The sequence below is a fragment of the Scyliorhinus torazame genome, chromosome 2, assembly GCF_047496885.1.
Source record: "Scyliorhinus torazame isolate Kashiwa2021f chromosome 2, sScyTor2.1, whole genome shotgun sequence".
NCBI lineage: Eukaryota > Metazoa > Chordata > Chondrichthyes > Carcharhiniformes > Scyliorhinidae > Scyliorhinus > Scyliorhinus torazame.
Window position 1 is genome coordinate 167,234,162 of NC_092708.1, and position 21,527 is coordinate 167,255,688.

At 48.8% G+C, this 21,527-nt stretch overlaps 1 protein-coding gene across 4 annotated transcripts in view; it reads right to left on the reverse strand.

Moving 5' to 3' along the window:
- LOC140393256 (cyclin-dependent kinase 2-like) overlaps positions 1-21,527 on the reverse strand; it is a 121,907-nt gene that overhangs the window by 23,398 nt on the left and 76,982 nt on the right. Inside the window, exons 5-6 of one of the 4 annotated variants that reach the window (XM_072479527.1) lie at positions 5,273-5,374; positions 2,000-2,203 (exon numbers count right to left, since the gene is read on the reverse strand). The exons of 1 other annotated variant lie outside the window; for it this stretch is intronic. In XM_072479527.1, the coding sequence (XP_072335628.1) occupies positions 2,000-2,203; positions 5,273-5,374 (306 nt within the window). The remainder of the gene's footprint in view (positions 1-1,999; positions 2,204-5,272; positions 5,375-21,527) is intronic. 2 more of the 4 variants (XM_072479536.1, XM_072479542.1) reach the window with 2 other exon arrangements.

The following is a 21,527-nucleotide window of genomic DNA, read 5'->3' on the forward strand; positions in this document are numbered from 1 at the left end:
ACAGCCTTTCTTAAATAGTGAGACCACATTCACGGTTCTCCAGTCCTCTGGCACCTCTCCTGTGGCCAGAGAAGAATTAAAAATTTGGATCAGGGCCCCTGCAATCTTCTCCCTCATCTCCTACAGCAACGTGGGACACAATTCATCTGGACCTGGAGATTTCTCCATTTTCAAGCCTGCCAACACTGCCACCTCCAGGGTGCCCTGGTGGCAGTTTCAGGGTGGCACTGCCAAGGGTCTGAGCCTGAGCGGGGCCATGCCAATGAAAGGGGGGGGGGTGAGGGGGGTGTATGAAGGGTCGGGGGGTGAAGGGCTGGTATGAAGTGGCCTAATAAAGGTTGGGGAGGGGGTGAAGGATGGGGATCTCGAAAGAGGGGTCGGAAGACTAAAAGGGGGATGGGGAATCCTGAAAAGGGAGTACACCCTCAGTGAGCCCATAGCGGGGTGCCCTCACTCAGGGGGGTGGGGAGTAATGTCCATGTGTGCGGGAGGGTGACATCGTTAGGGATGTAGAGACTCTCAAGCTCACTTAGAGATTGGGGCACCCTTTCAAAACGGCACCCCAATCTCTGAGGTCCAGTCTCACCAGTGAATTCAGCTTCCGAGTGTCGAAAAGATTTCCAAATGTGGGATAAATTCCCCAAGGCCCAAATAAATGCCCCAATTCGGAACGCGACGAAGCCGGTAAATCTTACGAGTGGCATTTCGTGGGATTTACCAATCTCATCATGCTTCGCGAGATCTAACGAGATCTCGTGAAGGCACTGAGGTCCAGAGTCAGATTTGCATATTTAAGGGAGAGTTAAAACTCTCTTGAATATGTTTACACCGGATCTACCAACTTCCGGGACATAACGGCCTCACCTTGGAGAACGCAAGCGTGTGCCGTCTTGCAGTGGTTTCCACAAACATGGACCAGGCGCACCAGCACTCGGGTGCGGTCCTGGGTGTTCAGGCTCTGGGCAGGGTGGTACCCTGGCACCCCCAATGCCACCCTGGCACTGTCAGGCTGGCTGGGGCACTGCCAGGCCAAGATGCCCAGGTGGCATCATGCCCGTGCCAAGGATCAGGCCTGGGGACGCCCTGCCCCTATGAGTTGGGATGCATGGGGCTTAATGACCCCCTTATTGATGAGATGGGGCAAGGGGGGAGGGGGGTTTGGAGGCTGCGATGGGGGTGTCTGGAGATTGGAGTGCCAAGCAGTGGCGAGTGGAACAAGTTAGTGCAGGAAATAGGACTAAGTGCAGCCTCGGCGGGTGTGCCAAGGCCCAGAAACGATGCAGAGTCCCGTTTAATAGCAGGGTAGTTCTCAGCGCTGGCAGCGCCGGGAAATACCCAGCTAAATGCACTGGACACAGTTTCATTTCTGTTAAATCATGCCTTACGCGTGGTTGAATAGGGTGTGGATCTCACTCAAAAAGCCAGCAAGAAACACCCCATCAAACTTATCCAAAATGACACTTAGAAATGTTTTGCTTGAATTGCACCCATAACCTGCAAACATTACCTCCACAAAGTCATCAGGGATGCCAAGAGACAATATCAGACCAAGGTAGAGTCAAAAACAGCTTCTTTCCCGCTGTTACCAGACTCCTAAACAACCCTCTTATGGACGGATCTGGTCTCTTCAAACATCTTCTCTCCCGAGTAGTACTACACTCCTGTATGCTTCACACGATGCCTGTGTCTATGTATTTGCATTGTGTGTATTATGTTTGCCCTATTATGTATTTTCTTTTATTGTACGGAACGATCTGTTTGAGCTGCACGCAGAACAATAATTTTCACTGTACCTCGGTACACGCGACAATAAACAAATCCAACATCAGTGTAGTGAGGCATCTCAAGAGCGCCAGACGCTGCATTGAAAGTAATTGCATTGTTTTGCTATTTATGTAACACTAAATTTAAATTATGTATTGTACTCTTACAAATTTTATGAATAAAGTATATTTTTGAAACTTAAAAAAATTAATAGTGATTTAAATGTACTACCAACCATCAGTAGGTCTTTGCCGTCTAATTCTAGATTGGGTAATATCTTATTGAAATCCTGCCTGAGCCACCGAGGGAAGTTTGCTTTGTAGTCAGGTAGCTGCGTAACTCCAGGCCAAACAGCCTCATTTGGTGTGCCAAGTGTGCGGAAAATTCTGAAAAGCTGATCAATCTCAGAGTCTCCAGGAAACAAAGGTTTTCTTGTGACCTTTAATTGAAGAAAGAATTCACATAAAATTACATAGCTGATTGTATATTGCATGTTTTCCACTCCATTTACTCTTTTATGTTGAAAATTAGAAATGTTGATGTAGTTTCAGGAGTTCCAACAGCGCCCCACTACTACACCAAACTGCTTGTACTCAACATGCAAGGTTGAATAGGTGTCAACAAGCTATTTGACCACAGCACCACTCTATCTGAGCCCAAGTCGTCCTTACTTAATATCCATATGAGCATTTTTAGTAAGGTAAAGGTAAAGTCGCCATAGTTTCAGATGACCATAGGCTGCTTTCCCCTTTAAGGGGGAGAGCTGACTGGTGGTGGTTTAACTTGAGGATCATCACACCTCAGGCGAGAGGCAAGGTTGAGAAGGTGGGCCTTCATGAATAACCTCAGTCGGTACAGGAATTGAACCCGGACTGCTGACCTTGTTCTGCATCATAAACCAACTGTCTAGCCCACTGATCTTTAGTAGCTGCCAGCAGATTATCATCAACTAGAGTAACCCTTGTTTTTTCCATTCTGCCCTATTTCCCTAACCTCCATCCTCAGTGGTTCTGAAGTCAACTGTAATACATCTTTTCAAAAATTCATTTTTGGGATATGGGCATCGCTGGCTTGGCCAGCATTAATTGCCCATCCCTGATTTCCCAAAGTCAATGTATTTACAAATCAGGATGGTGGGTGGTTTGGAGGGGAACTTCCGGGTGGTGGTGTTCCCTTTAAGTTTTCATATAATCCAGAATTAAATTTATTATTAAAGAGTATTATTACAGGGCATTATGATGGCATTATTACCAAGGAGACTGACATTAGCATTTGGGTGGCCTTTGCACCTTGGAGCAGGAGAAATGGGATCCTGAATCCTACAATATTTTGAAGGGGAGACTTGGGCGCACCTAGAACACTGGAGAGGAAAGGTTTGGGAGCACTGGGGTAGATCTTGGGAACTGTAAACACTAAGGGTTATTCAAGAATCATGGCACATGGAAATGTGAGAGAATGGCAGAATCGTTAGTGCAAAAGGAGGCCATTTAGCCCATTGTGTCTGCACCCGCTCGCTGAATCAGTTTCATATTCCCGTCGTTTCCTCATAAACCTGCACATCCTTTCGTTTTAGAGAACAGTCAAATTCTCTTTTGAATGCTTCGATTGAAGGATCTAATAAGCTTGTACGGCAGAGGTGCCTGGCATTAGTAAATTTAAAATGTAGTATACCATTAGTCAGTCAATTTATATAATTTGTAATAAATTCAAGTTTTCGTAAAAATTAAATTGCCTCATAAAATATTCAAACATGTCATCAGTATCCCGGCTTAATAAAAATCGAAGTCTCACGCTTAAGCATACCTGTTCTAATTACAGAGGTTATCTGTGAGCACTGTATCATGGGAAAATCATGTTAAAGCTGCCAAAGTGATTAAATTTCAAATTTCTTAAGTCTTTGTGAAAAAAACCTCAAATTTTCATGGAAAGATTATTCCTACCATAAACTCATGTTGATGCTCAAATTGCATATTTCACAAATTGCAAACAGTCAATGTCTAGATGTTGTAATTGGCATATTCTCTGGGGTGGTAAAAGCTGTTTACAGCTGTGGAAACATCCAGTCAGATATTAAACATTTCAGTTCCTCCTCCTTCAGGTACCATGGGCGAAATTCTCCTACCCGCCCCGCCACATTTCTGCGCCGACCGGCCGGAGTCTCCGTAACACCGGCCGGTCAATGGGGTTTCCCATTGTGGGGCACCCCCACGTCGTCGGGAAACCCTCGAGCGCCGGCAGAACGGAGACTCCCGCCGGCGGAGAATGACGCCCCATGTCCGTAAAGGACAACTCATGAACTTCCATTGGATTGATCCGTGATTATGCTTGGCAAAGTACTAGAGTGGTTTCTCATTGCATTCTGCAGTATGGCAGACCAGGAAACTCTTCTGCTCTTTACCACTTGATCCGGCAACAAAATGAAAGTTAAAAGTTAAAATGTTGATAGAGAAACTTCCCATCATAAATGTCTATGTGGGGTTTATCCATTTGGATCTATGGGACTGGATTTTCAAATCTCCATGGAGGTGTGACCAGAGGTGGCCTTGGGCAGAAAAACCACCATGGGAGAGCAGCATGTCAATTTGCTGGGGTCTTTCCTCCACCAGACCGTTTTCAAGGAGATTGGGTTGGTTATGTAATGCCAGGTGGGTAGCCAAATGAAGCAATTAAGGAGCTTTTAAGGCCCCCACTTTGCCGACAGGGATTTTCCAGTGGATAGGTGGGCCTCCCAAGTAACTGAAGCATGGCAATGAAAGTAAGTGGCCTCCCGCCAGGAGAACAAATGATCAGTATCCATAATTCAAATCACCTCCCCTGTTGCTGGTGCAGTAAATGGCCACAGCTGTGGTTGCAGTTCTCTTCGCAGTGGTGGTCTGGCAATATTCAAAACCGTTAGAAGTGCTGAGAGGATGTTTCCATTTTGAGGCACCCTCTGCCCCTTACCTGTACCAGCAGGCTTCAAGTATCAGGAATTTGCCCATTAGATGTAATTGGGCAGCAAACATGCCCTCTGGCTATTAACAGACTATTCCTTTGAAAATCATGCCAGGTGACCATTTCTAGCAGTCGGAACCTTCGTATCAACCCAGTGTTAGAGTCCCAACTTCAAAACAAAATATCTCCCATGGTCTTTCCATTAACAGATCATGATAAGCTTGCCATTTCAGCACAGAGGTATTTGGGTGGGATTTTCTAGCCCCCCCCCCCCCCCCATAGTGTGTGTTGCAGTGGCAGAGGTGTCTTGTCATTGACCACAGGCAGGATCTTCCAGGACCCCTGATGTTTTCACCATTTTGCATGGCTCACCTGTCCCGAGCCAGGGAACCAGTAGATCCTGCTGTCGGGAAGGACAGAAAATCCCACCCTTTCTCCTTTTTTTGTACATATTTTCATCGTTCCTCAAATTTTAAAAGAAATTAGCAATATTCTGAATGTGCTAGGAAGGCATCAATTTGGAAATTTGTTTTTTTTTTTTTTTACAAATTAATCGTAATTCTGAGATAAATACCATTTCTGCAAAGATGCATCCTATGCTCCAAACATCCACCGCCGTTGAGTAAAATTTACATCCCAATAAAATTTCTGGTGCTCTGTACCACAAGGTTACAACCTAAAAATATAGTAAATAAGAATACACAAAAGAAGAAGAAGAATCATTTAGAAAATCCAATTTCCCAAAATCATTTCAACCAAACATGTTAAAGCATGACTCAGCTCTGACAAAGAAACGTTAGCTGTTTTCTCGGCATGAATGCTGTGAGACTTGCTGAGATTTTCCAGCATTTTCTGTTTTTGTTTCAGATTCCAACATCCACAGTAATTTGCTTCTATGTTACAAATATACTTGACTGATCAGCATCTACTATAAAATCAGAATTCAGTGATTTATTATAAAATATTTATCATTACATTGGTCTGAATTAAGCTCAATAGTTGTTTATAAAAATAGAGTGCAGACAGTCCTTGGAATTATGCCACAATTGGTTCCTGAAAACCGCATTACAAGTCAAAATGTTGCAAGTCGAAACAATTTTCCGATAGGAACAATGGTATAAATGAGAAATTGGTTCCTAAATAAGGCGGTAGGGCGCCAGGCAATCTAAAATTATTTAAATTTTGCCCTGTCAAGTCGCTGAGGCTACCGTTGATGTCTGCAAAACCAGTTCCCTGGTTTGTGTGGGGGATATAATTAAGCCATTTGATCACTGTCAGTTGAAATGAAATGAAAATGAAAATTGCTTATTGTCACAAGTAGGCTTCAATGAAGTTACTGTGAAAAGCCCCTAGTCGCCACATTCCGGCGCCTGTTCGGGGAGGCTGGTACGGGAATTGAACTGTGCTGCTGGCCTGCCTTGGTCTGCTTTAAAAGCAGGCGATTTAGCCCAGTGTGCTAAACCAGCCCCTGGCAACTGGGGCCAGCAGGCCCCAGTTACCTGCTTAACTTTGGACTTCTGTGAGTTTTATCGCATAATAAATACAACATAGGCATATAAGTACATTAAAATGCGATAGTTGTGCCAAAAAAATGTTTTAATAATAAATTTAGAGTACACAATTCTTTTTTTCCCAATTAAGGGGCAATTTAGCAAGGCCAATCCATCTACCCTGCACATCTTTTTGGGTTGTGCGGGTGAGACCCACGCAGACACGGGGTGAATGTGCAAGCGCCACACAACGACCTGGGGCGGGTCCTCGGCAAACCACTGCGCCACTGTGCTGCCCCCACCAAACGATTTAACAGAATAACACACTCGTTTCCAACCTAATAAAAACGGTTTGACCTATCCAGTCATACAAAAGGGCGGAAGAGAACGTCAATGCGTATGTACAAATGCACTGGCATGGCGATGTAAATTTAAAACCGACATTGTAAAGTCAAAATAGGGTGGTAATGTATAAACAGTATAAGTGCAGTTCGTCATAACTCAAACATCGTATGGACGGCATGGTAGCACAGTGGTTAGCACTGTTGCTTCACAGGGCCAGGGTTCGATTCCCGGCTTGGGTCACTGTGCGGAGTCTGCCGTTCTCCCCGTGTCTGTGTGGGTTTCCTCCTGATGCACCGGTTTCCTCCCACAAGTCCTGAAAGACGGCCGTTAGGAGATTTGGACATTCGGAATTCTCCCTCAGTGTACCCAAACAGTGTATCCTCAGTGTGGCGACTGGGGATTTTCACAATAACTTCATTGCGGTGTTAATGTAAGCCTTCTTGTGATACTAATAAAGATTATTATTATAAAATTCAACGACTACCTGTAATGAATTCTATGTTTGCACTACCATGCAGTTTTCTATCGGGGAGTCAAGGATAAAAAAGAACTTGCATTATAATTTTGTGCGGATTAACTGAGACCTCTGTAGTTTAAACTCTTTTGGTAACAAAGATTATGAAATATTATGAAAAATAAAGTAGCTTTGGCTGATTTCTGTCACCAGCATCATCCACTTGGCAGGCAATGAGACCCAAGCAGTAGAGGCTGTCAGCAGGGCTATAATCCAGTTAAAGTTTCCAAGAGCTGCTTTTGTGAGGGCCACAAAGAATCCAGCACGAGATTTAAGGATGCAAAGAAATAAAATTCATTTACAATAACATATATATACAACAGCCGCAGCAACTTCACTTGCTGCTCACTCCTTCCGGCTGGTTCCAAACTGGCCAGTTTTATTTATACAGGGAGTCTGCTAATGATTTCTCCGCCCCCGTCATTGGGGAAGCTCATACTCCCACAGAATTGTGGGATTGTCATTCGTCCCCAGGCAATGGTAAGCAGGCAGGTTATAAAAGCTGCCATGACGTTTCGAGAGCTGATACGGTTGCAACCTCAGTAGCACCATTTCTTGCGGTGGCCATTGCTGAGACCGTAACTTCAGGAAGAGGGTGCCTCAAAGACAAATCAGTAGGTCTGGTAAAGCAGAAATTAGCAGCCAGGTTCTGGTATTCACATGGGGGTGAGGGGTCGTAGGGAACTAGCAATGTCATTGCCATATGGGTGACCATTGCTGCTGCAGGGGGGATGGGAAGCTTCCTCTGTGGGCCATGGAGTGCTCATCAAGGAGTGGCCCACAGACACTCAGGGAGTTTGGGGAATTCTCGGGGTACAAATTGAATATGGGGAAGAGTGAATTGTTTGTGGTGCATCCGGGGGAGCAGAATAGGGGAATAGATGATTTACCGCTGAGGAAGGTAACAAGAGATTTCCAGTACTTAGGGATTCAGATAGCCAGGAGTTGGGGAACCTTACATAGGCTAAATCTAACACGATTGGTGGAACAGATGGAGGAGGATTTTAAGAGATGGGACATGGTGCCCCTGTCACTGGTGGGTAGGGTGCAGGAGGTCAAAATGGTAGTCCTCCCGAGATTCCTTTTTGTGTTTCAGTGCCTCCCGGTGATGGTCACAAAGGCTTTTTTCAAGAAAATCGAGAAAAGTGTCATGAGTTTTGTGTGGGCTGGGAAGACCCCGAAAGTGAGGAGGGTTTTTTTGCAGCGTAGCGGGGATAGGGGGGGGACTGGCACTACCGAGCTTAAGTGAGTACTATTGGGCCGCCAATATCTCAATGGTGTGTAAGTGGATGGGAGAAGGGGAGGGAGCGGCGTGGAAGAGATTGGAGATGGCGTCCTGCAAAGGAACCAGCCTACAAGTACTGGCGACGGCGGCGTTGCCATTCTCCCCGAAGAAATACACCACAAGTCCAGTGGTGGTGGCAACACTGAAAATTTTGGGGCAGTGGAGACGGCATAGGGGAATGACGGGAGCCTCGGTGCGGTCCCCGATAAGAAATAATCATAGGTTTGTCCCAGGGAGAATAGATGGGGGATTTAGAGCATGGCAGAGAGCTGGGATTGTGCAACTGAGGGATCTGTTCCTAGACGGGACGTTTGCGAGTCTGGGAGCGCTGACGGAAAAATATGGGTTGCCCCAAGGGAATGCATTTCGGTACATGCAACTGAGGGCTTTTGCGAGGCAACAGGGGAGGGAATTCCCGCAGCTCCCGACGCAGGAGATTCAGGATAGAGTGATCTCAGGGACATGGGTGGGGGATGGTAGGGTGTCGGACATATACAGTGAAATGAGAGACGAGGGGGAGATCATGGTGGATGAGCTGAAGGGAAAATGGGAAGAAGAGCTGGGGAAGAGATTGAAGAGGGGCTGTCGCCAGATGCCCTACGTAGGGTAAACTCTTCGTCCTCATGCGCCAGGCTTAGCCTGATACAATTCAAGGTTTTGCACAGGGCGCATATGACCGGAGCAAGGCTCAGTAAATTTTTTGGGGTAGAGGATAGGTGTGGGAGATGCTCGAGGAGCCCAGCAAACCACACCCACATGTTTTGGTCATGCCCGGCACTGCAGGGGTTCTGGGTGGGGGTGGCGAATGTGCTTTCGAAGGTGGTGGGGGTCCGGGTCGAGCCAAGCTGGGGGTTGGCTATATTTGGGGTTGCAGAAGAGCCGGGAGTGCAGGAGGCGAGAGAGGCTGATGTTTTGGCCTTTGCGTCTCTAGTAGCCTGGCGAAGGATATTGCTTATGTGGAAGGAAGCCAAACCCCCGGGCGTGGAGACCTGGATAAACGACATGGCAGGGTTTATAAAACTAGAACGGATAAAGTTCGCGCTAAGGGGTTCGGCTCAAGGGTTCACCAGGCGGTGGGGACCGTTCATTAACTACCTCGCAGAACGATAAAGGAAATGGGAAGGTAACAGCAGCAACCCAGGGGGGAGGGGGGGCTTGAGTGGGTCCTCAGGGGTAGTTTTGTATAGATATTTGTACTTGGTTATGTATATTGGATTGCTTGATTCTATTATTTGGGAGAGCTATTATTTTTGTTATGACAGTTGCCATTTAGTTTATATATTATTTATTTATTTGTTAAAAACGGTCACTGTTATTTATATTGTTTTATTGTTGTAAAAAGGGGAAAAACCTTTGTACTGTTTTGTTTGGCCGAAAAATTTGAATAAAATATATTTTTTTAAAAAAGGAGTGGCCCATCACCCATAGTTTACCTAGCAATCTCCCCACAAGGCAGCAAGCTCAGCATGATCACAATAGGTCTTAATGACCATGTAAGTAGCTCAATTGATTGATTTTGTTTACTTAGTTCTTTGTATTAAACAAAATAGTTGGACTTCCGATGGTGGCATGTAGGTGGAAGTTGCACATTGGGTGGCACCTGCTCAAGGCTCCGGTTTTTGGATTTTAATTCCTGGTTTCAGGGTAGTTTTTGGATAAGCTAGTGCAGGAAAGCATAAGGAAGGTGGGGAATGTCCAAGATCCCGATGAAAGCCGCTGGGAAGAAGGGGCCGAGAGAACGTTCGCCGTCGAGTGAATGGGTCAGCCTGGCAGCAGGAAAGATGGCGGAGGCTGGTTCGTTGGGTGAGGCCGCTCCTTTCAGTGGAAACTCTGACCGAGCTCTGGAAACTCTGGAGGTGCTGCGAAAGGAGATGATGGCTGCAATGAAGGAGTAGGTGGAGGAGGCAGCGATTGCTCCAATGAAGGCAGCAATGTTGAAGACATCGGCTGAGGTACGGGAGCAAGGAGAGAATTTGGACGGGGTGGAGGAAGCTCAGTTGCAGCACAGTGACCAGTTCATCTTGATGGGTGAGGAGCTGCGGAGGGTGGCGTAGGCTAACAAAGAGAGCCAAGGTGGAGGACCTGGGGAACAGGTCGAGGCGACAGAATGTACGAATTGTGGGCCTGCCTGAGGGGGTGGAGGGGCCGAGGCCGACTGAGTGCTTCACAAAGATGCTGGCAGAGTTTTTGGGGAGCGCGGGGGGGGGGGGGGGAGAGGAGAGAAAGAGGGGAAGAACCCTCCCAATATGAGCTGGGCTCATCAGTCACTTAGGCTCAAGAAAAAAGCAAACGAACCACGGAGGGCAGTTGTAATTTGCTTTCACAAATTTCAGATCAAGGAGAAGGTCCTGAGTTGAGCGAAGCAAAAGCGTGAGTTGAAGTGGGAAGGAGTTGGTATTCAAATATACCAAGACTTGAAGGCGGAGCTGGCGGGCGGCCTTCAGTCGGGTGAAGACAACTTTCTACAGTAACGGCATGAGCTTTAGCGTGGTCTACCTGGCAAAGCTGAGGGTGACCTACAATTTGAGAGACTTTTACTTCGAGATGGTGGAGGCAGCGGAAGCATTCTTGAAGGCCGAAAGATTGGGACTGAAATGAGGAATGGTCTCGGATGGGAATTGTGCTTAGCCATTACCTCTCATTTTGAGTTGCTTTTTTGTTCCATATTTTTTTGGGGGAAATAGCTGCTTTTTTGGGATTGGTTGAATGGGGAAGGGTGGTTTGCCGTTGTTATAGTCTACAGTTGATTCCAATTCTATTGGGCTTTGGGGTTATGGCGGTTTTCTGAGGTGCAGATTTTGCACTGGCTTTGTTTTCAGGGGCAGGGTCATGGGGGAGGGGATTGGGAGGAGGGGGGCCTGGGGAAGGGCCTCCACACTAGTAAGCAAAGGTTGGCTAGTGAACGGGAGTGTGCTGGGAGGGGGGGTGGATGGCCGCAGAACCTGGTCGAACACATTTCGTTGGCCTGGGAGGTGTGAAAGATGGGGAGATGGGATCGAAACTGGGAGAGGTGTTTTTGAGAGGAAGCGGATGGGGAGATTCTGGGGGGAGGGAGCGGGTCTGACGGTAACAAATTGAGATGGGGCGGGTCAGGCCCGAAGGGCAGGGCCTATAGTGATGGCGGATAGGAAGGGTGGGGGGTTAAGAGACTCCCGGTCAGAATAGTGACGTGGAATGTGAGGGGGTTAGGGGGGCCGGTGAAGAGACCAACAAATTTTATACACTTAAATGTGGGGGCAGGTACTTGATAGTGACAGGGGCGGTAGACGGTAGGTTGGTGGCACTGGCAAGTTTATATGGCCCCAACTGGGATGATGGGAGATTTGTAAAGCGGATGCCGGATTTGAATACCCCATGAGTTAATAGTGGGGGAGGATTGGAATATGGTGCAGGAGCCGAAGCTGCACAGGTCTCAGCTGTGCTCGCTGCCCGGGCACTCGAGGATAGACTTTTTCATGATGGGGAGGGTGCTATTGGCTGGGATTAGAAGGTCAGAGTACTCCGCAATAGCAATTTCGGACCATCCTCCGCATCAGTTGGATGTGGTTTTGGAGAAGGGGATAGCCCAGAGGCCAGGGTGAGGAATGGACGTGCGGTTGTTAGTGGACCGGAACTTTTGTGATAAGAGTACGAAAGTGTGGTGAACGTATTACTGCTACCATTCACCATTGTATTGCATTACATTGTATTGTATAATGTTGATGCTCTTGTGGGCTCCGCCCCCTCGGGGGAGGTATATAGATCTGCAGCCTGTAGGCGGCACTCAGTACAGAGCAGTCGCAGGCAGGCACAAGCTGATTAAAACCACTATTCACTTCTACTCCTCGTCTCGTGTGAACTGATGGTCGCATCAATTTAATCAGCTAAGATATCGTTATGGAAACCGCCCTCAAACCTGATCGACTGGAACTCGGCCCACAGGCAGCTGAAGTCAAAGGAATCTTTTTGCACTGGCTCCGCTGCTTTGAGGCTTTGAGTCTCCTCCACGCCCGGGTGAGCCACAGAATCTCCGTACTAATCGAGGAAGCGACCACGTACGCAGACGCGGTTGCGATCCTGAAAAGACATTACATGAGGCCGGTGAACGAAGTGTTCGCGCGGCATCTCCTCACCACTTATTGTCAACGCCCCGGGGAATCGCTGGAGGAATACCTACGCGACCTGAGGGTACTCGCTCGAAACTGCAATTACAAGGACGTCACGGCCTCGCAGCATATGGAACTCACCATCCGGGACACCTATGTGGCTGAAGTCCGGTCCAACTATGTTAGACAGCGCCTGCTTGAAAAGGGCGCCGTCGACCTAGAAGAGACGGTAAAACTATCCACCTCCTTAGAAGTAGCTTTCCAAAGCCTAAATGCTTTCCCCTCCGACCACGCGATTCCCTCGTGGTCACCCGACCTGAGGGTGTCCCAGGCCTGTACCGCGCAGCTGCCCGCTCAACCCGGGGGGCCACCCTGCTATTTCTGCGGCAGAACCAGCACCACAGGCAGCGTTGAACGGCCCGGAACGTGACCTGCAATGACTGCAGCAAGAAAGGACATTTTACCAAAGTCTGCTTGGCCCGACCCAAAGCTCTTAAATCGCAGGCCCGAGTCACAGACTCACAGAATGGCTGCGTGCCTGCCGGTATCTCCCCTTCTGACGATTCATCCGCCTCGTGCTATCCATGAGGGCTGCCATCTTTAACCCTACCCGACACGTGCGACTCATGGGGGCCGCCATCTTGAACGCCGCCCGACACGTGCGATGGACGGGGGCCGCCATCTTCAACGCCGCCCGACAAGTGCGACCGACGGGGGCTGCCATCTTGGGACCACCCCGCCTCTCCGACCACGCCGGCTACCCGCAGCTCGGCGCTGTCACCCTCGACCAGTCACGGCCCAAACACCTCAGGAACTCGATGATGACCGTCCGGGTCAATGGGCACGAAACGCTCGGTCTGTTTGAGCTTCATACATCCAGACACGGTAAGGCGCTGTTCTCTCCAGATCTCCCCCGCATTCCAAACAATCTCCCTTGCTTCCAGATCACATTCAGTGCTGATCCGGGGGTACTGTGTAGCGAACCTCGCGATACCGGGCGGCGAGTATGCCAATTGTAAATTCTATGTCCTCCCCCAACTCTGCGATCCTCTACTGTTAGAACTGGACTTCCAGTGCAACCTCAAGAGCCTGCCCCTGAAGTTCGGCGGGCCCCTATCCCCTCTCACCGGATGTAGCCTCGCGACCCTTAAGGTCGCCCCTCCCTCGCTCTTCGTGAACCTCACCGCCGCCTGTAAACCCATCGGCACCAGGAGCAGGCAGTACAATGTCCAGGACAGGACTTTTATCAAGTCAGAGGTCCAGTGGCTCTTGAGGGAGGGGATCATCGAGGCCAGTAATAGCCCCGGAGAGCCCAAGTGGTGGTTGTCAGGACCGGGGAAAAGAACTGAATGGTTGTAGCTACAGCCAAACCATAAATCGGTACACGCAACTCGATGTGTACCCCTTTCCTCGTATAGTGGACATGGTGAATCAAATTGTACACTACCGGGTTTTCTCCACGGTAGATCTGAAGTCCGCATACCACCAGCTTCCAATCCGCCCGGAAGACCGCCACTACACGGCCTTTGAGGCAGACGGCTGCCTCTTCCGCTTTCTCAGGGTCCCCTTCGGCGTCACCAACGGGGTGGACCGAATGGTGGACTAGTACGGGCTGCGGGCCACGTTCCCATACTTGGATAACGTCACCATCTGCGACCAGGATCAGCAGGACCACGACGCTAACCTTCAGAAGTTCCTCCAAACTGCCCAAGCCCTCAATCTCACCTACAAGGAGAAATGCGTTTTCCGCACAACCCGACTAGCCATCGTCGGCTATGTCGTGGAAAGCGGAGTCCTAGGGCCCGACCCCGACCGCATGCGACCCCTCCTGCAACTCCCCCTCCCCCACGGCCCTGAAAAGATGCCTCGGGTTCTTTTCAGATTATGCGCAGTGGGCCCCCAACTATGCGGACAACGCCCGCCCACTTATCAAAGCCACCATCTTCCCCCTGACGACTGAGGCCCGCCTGGCCTTCAGCCACATGAAGGCAGACATTATCAAAGCCTCGATGCACGCTGTGGACGAGTCCATCTCCTTCCAGGTGGAGAGCTACACATCAGATGTCGCCCTGGCCGCTACCCTTAACCAGGCAGGCCCGTGGCCTTTTTTTCCCGTACCCTCACACCTCGGAGATTCAACACTCCTCTGCCGAAAAGGAAGGTCAAGCCCTTGTGGAAGCTGTGCGGCATTGGAGGCACTACCTGGCTGGTAGGAGGTTCACCCTCGTCACCACCAACAGTCGGTAGCCTTTCTGTTCGACAACACACAGTGGAGCAAGTTCAAGAATGATGAAATCTTGAGGTGGAGGATCGAACTCTCCACCTATAATTACGATATTGCGTATCATCTGGGGAAGCTCAACGAGCCCCCAGATGCCCTGTCCCATGGCACATGCGCCAGCGCGCAACATGACCGACCCAGGGCCATCCACAACGACCTCTGTCACCCGGGGGTCACCCGGTTTCTCCATTTCATCAAGGCCCGCAACCTGCCCTACTCCACCGAGGAGGTCAGGGCCATGACCAGGGACCGCAAAGTCTGTGCGGAGTGCAAGGTACACTTCTATCGGCCAGACAAGGCCCACCGTCCCTTTGACCGCCTCAGCGTCGATTTCAAAGGCCCCTCCCCTCCACTGACCGCAAAGTGTATTTTATTAACGTCATTGACGAGTACTCCCGTTTCCCCTTTGCCATCCCATGCCCTGACATGACCGCGGCCACTGTCATTAAGGCCCTGCGTAGCATCTTCACCCTGTTTGGTTTCCCCACTTACGTCCACAGTGGCCGGGGCTCCTCGTATATGAGTGACGAGCTGTGTCAGTACCTGCTTGGTAAGAGCATTGCCTCGAGCAGGACTACCAGCTACAACCCCCGGGGAAACGGACAGGTGGCGAGGGAGAACGCAACGGTATGGAAGGCCGTCCTTCTGGCCCTACGGTCTAGAAGTCTCCCAGTTGCCCGCTGGCAGGAGGTCCACCCCGACGCGCTCCACTCCATTAGGTCGCTCATCTGCACTGCCACGAACGAGACCCCTCATGACCTCCTATTTGTCTTCCCCAGGAGATCCACCTCCGGGGTCTCACTCCCGTCCTGGCTGACAACACCGGGGCCTGTCCTCCTCCGAAAGCACATGAGGAGCCATAAGTCCGACCCCCTGGTCGAGAGGGTCCAGCTCCTTCACGCCAACCCTCAGTATGCCTATGTGGCGCACCACGACGGCCGACAAGATACAGTCTCCCTCCAGGATCTGGAACCCGTCGGTTCCCCTGGACCATCACCTACCCCCCCCCCCCCCCCCCCCCCCCCCCAACCCTACACCGCCCCTACATGGCCTACACCCACCTCCCCTCATCGCCGACCTACAGTGATGAAGCTCCAGACGACACACTCCCGGAGTCAACGAGCCCAACACCCGTGCCCACAGCGAAACCAGAGCTCAGGCGATCGCAGCGAACGATCAAGGCGCCGGACAGACTCGATCTGTGATCCCACTTCACCCCCGCTGGACTTCAATTTTTAACAGGGGGTGAATAAGGTGAACGTATTACTGCTACCATTCACCATAGTATTGCATTACATTGTATTGTATTATATTGATGCCCTTGTGGGCTCCGCCTATGGCTCCGCCTCCTCAAGGTTGATATATAGATTTGCAGCCTGTCGGCGGCAGTCAGTACAGAGCAGTCGCAGGCAGGCACAGATCTAGCTGATTAAAACCACAGTTCACTTCTACACCTCGTCTCATGTGAATTGATGGTCGCATCAGAAAGTGATCGAGGAATACGTGGGATTTAATTGCACTGGGGCGGTTTCACAGTCGATGGTTTGGGAGGCTCTGAAGGCAGTGGTGAGTGGAGAGGTGATCTCGTTCAAAGCCAAGGTGGACAAGAATGAGAGAGAGGAGATCCAAAAATTAATAAGAGGAGATTCTGGAGGTAGATGGGAGGTAAGCGGGGGACTCGGACCTCTTGGCTAAGAAGGATTTGCAGGCGAGGTTCGACCAGTTGTCCAGAGAAAGCGGTGCGTCAGTTGAGAAGGCTGAGGGGCCGGTCTACGAGCTCAGAGAAAGCATGCTGGCCGGCTGCTCCGGAGGGAGGTGGAAACGAGGGAGATAATTCAGATACGGGACAAGATGGGGAAGCTGGTGGTGGCCCCGGAGCAGATCAATAAAGTTTTCAAAGAGTTTTATAAGGAACAATATGGGTCGGAGCCACTGGAGAAGGAGGAGATGAGGGCTTCCTGGATAGGTTGGGGTATCCAAGGCTGGGTGAGGAGGATAGAGAAGGCTTGGATGGGCCGATGGGGGAGCAGAAGGTGAAGGAGGCAATTGAGAGGATGCAGGCAGGGAAGACGGCAGGGCCTGGTGGGTTACCAGTTGAATTCTATGATAAGTTGCTGCCGCTGATGGTGGGAATGTTTCAGGATGCAATAGGCGGGGATGTCTTGCCGCAAACGATGGGGCAGGCTTCGATTTCGCTGCTGCTCAAGAAGGATAAGGATCCAGCGCCATGTGGGTTGTACAGGCCCATATCCCCACTGAATGTAGATGCCATGATATTGGCAAAGGTGCTGGGGTCAAGGTTGGAGGGATGTCTTCCAAAGGTGATTGGGGAGGATCAGATGGGATGTGTGAAGGGAAAGCAGCTGTTCTCGACGTGAGGAGGTTGCTGAATGTGATCATGTCTCCTGCCGAGGGAAAGAAGATGGAGGTGGTGGTGGCACTGGACGCAGAGAAGGCATCTAAGTGGGGTTATTTGATGGTGGTACTGGAGAGATTTGGAATTGGGCCGATGTTTGTGGCATGGGTGCGGCTGTTGTGCAAAGAACCGATGGGGAGTGTTCACACTAACAGCCTGAACCCCGGGTACTTTGCACTGCACCCGCGTACGAGGCAAAGGTGCCCTATATCGCCCCTGTTGTTTGCACTGGCTATAGAGCCCTTGGCCATTGCGCTAAGGAGCTTGGGACTGTGGAAGGGGATAGTGGGAGGGACCATAGGGTGTCCTGATGATCTGATATCTCTGAACCGAGCAGGGTGGTGGGGAGTATAATGGGGCTGCTCCTTAGATTCAGGACGTTCTTGGGGTATAAACTGAACTTAGTGAAGAGCGAGTATTTTATGGTCTCCCAGCTGGGAGTAGGGGTGGGGAGGGGGTTGCCATTCCGTTTGGAGGCAACCCACTTTAGGTAAGGGGTGCAGGTGGTCTGGGATTAGGGGGGCTCGATAATAAAAGTTTACTAGTTTGTTGGGGAAGGCGAAGGCCGATCTGTAAAGGTGGGGCAACCTCCCTCCGCCGTTGGTGGGCTGGGTGCAGCCAATTAAAATGAATGTTTTGCCATGATTCTTGCTTTTATTCCAATGACTGCCAGTCTTATTTATCAAAGTCCTTCTTCAGGGGGGTGGACAAGTTGATCTCCTTGTTCATTGGGGGGGGGGGGGGGGGGGGGTGTTCTGCAGAGAGGACAGGTAGGGGGCGGGGCCTAGGCCTCCCAAACGTGCTGCACTATTGGCTGGCGAATGCGGAGAAGAAGCGGGGCTGGAGCAAGGATAGGAAGGCCTGGTGGGTAAAAATAGAGGCGAACTCATGTAGGGGTTCGGGGTTGTGGATGCTGGTAACAGCACCGCTCCCGATGGCTCCAGCAAAGTACTTGATGAGTCCGGTGGTGGTGACCACATTGAAGATTTGGAGGCAGTCAGGGAACATTTTAAGCTGGGGACCGGGTCAGGGGGGGATGCCGATTAGGGAAAATCATGGGTTTGAGTCAGGGAGGATGGATGCAAGGTTTTGGAGATGGGATGAGAGGGGGATCAATGAATGGAGGGCTTGTTCATTGGTGTGCGATTCGCGAGCCTGGAGGAGTTGGGAGAGAAGTATGGGTTGGCACAGGGGGAAGGGTTTAGGTACATGCAGGTTCGGGACTTCGCAAGAAAGGTTTTCCTGACCTTCCTGATAGCGCCGGCCTCTTCGTTGCTGAAGGTGGTGCTGTCGGCGGGAGAGCGGGGTTGTTTCGGCGATCTAGGGGAGGATCCTGGAGGACAGGATGTCTACGGATGGGATTAAGGAAAAATGGGGGGCGATGGAAGAGGGATTGTGGTGTGAGGTGCTGTGGAGGGTGAATGCCTCGACCTCGTGTGCAAGGCTGGGGCTGATACAGCTGAAAGTCGTACATAGGACGCACCTCACGAAATCAAGGATGAGCCCGCAGTTCGAGGAGATGAAGGAAGTCTGTAGGTGATGTGGGAGGGGGCCCTGCGAAACATGTCCTTATGTTCTGGTCCTCCTGTGGCTGTTTCCACCAAATTAAAGGCTGATCAGAACTGATTTTATATTAAATCATATATTCACTTTATATTAAAAACTGATCAGAGCTGATGCTATATTAAATCATGCATTTAACCCTATATTAAAAACTGATGACAGATGAAGTCATTTATCTATTGTAAACCATTACTTATCGCAATAATGTTTTTAACATGTATTACAGACATTATCTTTGTAATTAAGTCTTGTGGCCTTGTCTGGAAAAAAGCTCTGCCAACTAAGGGAGGATATCACTTGTAGAGTGGCCTTGCCACTATGGGGGCTACTGCTTGGCAAGAGACCCTGCCAAGAAGGGAGGCTGGTGATTTTCTGGAGATAGCTACCGGAGGTATCAACCTCGTATCTTTAGGAACAGGTGCCTTGTTAGACCTCCTTAGAAACCAAGGTCTTACCAACCAAAAGAGAGACTGTTCTTTGTCTCGAAATAACTGGGGAGTCAACCTCTCTTAGTAAGAAAAGGATATAAATATTTAAGGCAAGGCTGCGAAAGTTAGAGTTTCGCTTGGAGAGCTGTTTAGGATATTACTGGGCGTTTAAACTGCTATCTTGACTTGTACAGTTCTGCTCTTGATTGAGTATCGAGCTCTGAGAATTACTAGTTGTTCTAAGTATGAAATGTTTGTAGTTTAAGCAATTATGTAGTTAAGAAGGTCACAGGCTAACTCATCACGTACCCTGTATCTGTCAAACTGTATCATTTATCAAAACACTTGTATTACCCTTTTTTCTTTAAATAAAGTGCGTATATATTTTACCATACAGATCCGTGTCTATTTTAATAAATAAGAGTGACATTTAACTAAGACTTATCATATTCTCACCCTTTGTGGCTATCTGAAGGGTCACTTGCCCATGCCCAGCTCTCAAGAATTAGAAATATTTTGTTGAAGTTAAGGAAAAGATAGCAATCTAAGTCACAGTCTATCCTGTACACTGAAGGTAGTGAAAGCAAGGCACATTGTGTATACTATAATTAGAACTCCCATATAGCGAGCATTACTTTAGATATTCGCAAGACCTTGTCTGGTAGCTTACAACCTCGACTAATTGGGAAGATCTTAGATAAATACTACTCAACAGTCAGACACCCCGAAGTTGAAAAGGTTTTGGAGGATGGTATTTAGGTCAATCTTGGGGGTTTTGAATATGGATGTGGAGTTCGGTCCCCTAGAAGCCATATTCGGGGTGTCGGATCGGACCGAGTTGCAGACGGGAGCGGGCATTTTAGCCTTAGCCTCGCTGATCACTCGTAGGGGTGAAGGTCAGTCTCTCCACCCTGTGCCTTGGCGTGGCAGGGGAAGAGTTTTTGACCCTGCAGAAGGTGAAGTTTGAGCTGGGGGGGGGGGGGGGGCACAAAGGACGGGTTCTACAATCGATGCGGTTGTTCATTATGCACTTGCGGGAGTTGGTTACCGTTAACTGTTGAGTCAGGGAGGGGGATTTCTTGGGTTTGGGTGGAATTGTTTTTTAAAAATATATTATTGGGGTTCTTGTTTTTCTTTCGTATGGTGAAAATTATGGCGAATAAAATATTTTAAAAAAAAAACAAATTTGGACAGTGGGGTTCCCATGTTTCCGACCATTGACTATATAACATGGTGGTAGGCAACCCTCCGGATGTCCCCTCCACTATTTTGCCAGCCCTCACGCCTTCCCACCCATTGCTGAAGAGTCATGAAAGTCAGCCCTTTGTTTAATAATTGTAAAGCAAACAAAAACACAATCCATTCTAATAAACAAATCATTATGTATTTAGTACACATAATTATTTGAACGGATTTGTGAATTTCTCACGAGGGCAGGATAATGTTTAATTCTCCCAAATTTCTACTCCTTTCTTTCCTTTTAACAATGTTGAAGCTTGGAGAATGATTTCACTGACAGGGATTCATAGCATCACAGCTGAAGTTGATCCGGCAATAATTACCACACAGGTGAAATTTCTTAAAAATATAACTTACAAGTGTTGTAGGAGGGAAATTGTAACTTTTCTCCTCCCATGGTCCAGATGGATGCTCAAACTAATTTCGGACTTTTCTTTGCCAGGTTTATGTCAATGAATCCAATTGTGATCAGTTGATTTGATCAAATCCAGGGTTTTTCTTATATATCGGACTCAATACCTCACCAAGCATTGGGTCATTTACTGAACTATAACAAGTGTCTCCTAAGTTGTCAGTATAATTGTTCTGCAGTAGACTACTAAACATCCTCATTAGTTAATAAGCTTCTTTTTCAGAAGATTCACCATCTGAACCAGGAATCACAGTTGAAGGGAGTCCAAGTTGGAAATAGGGTACAACATTGTAGTGCCAATTAGAAGTCCTGCACTCACTTTATTTGGGAGCATGGGATTGGTGAAATTCCCTAAAGTATCAGTAGCTGTGCCATTAAATTTTGAACTTTGAAGTTCAAGCGTTGTCATTCAAGTTCCATTCTCGTCTTCTAGCATGACTAGGGTAGGTAGTTCTTGATTAATGAAAACATTCTTGACAAATGCTTTCGCTTTTGTTCGTCTTGCGCCAGTCCAAGAATTTCACCTCTAGAGGCACAATACGAATGCCCCTGGCTGTCCCTCTTAAACATGGCCTCAGTTTCAAAAACCAACAAAATAGAACCGGGGTCCTATTCCTAGGGTAGATAGGTATGATCTCTGAAAAGCAGACAACTTTGTTGGTCTAAAAGTCTTTCATTATTCTTAAAACTTTCATGCCTCCCTTGCATTGAATCTTTTTTTTACTGTTAATTATAACTATGCCAAGAGCAGCAGGCAGATTGCATACTGCG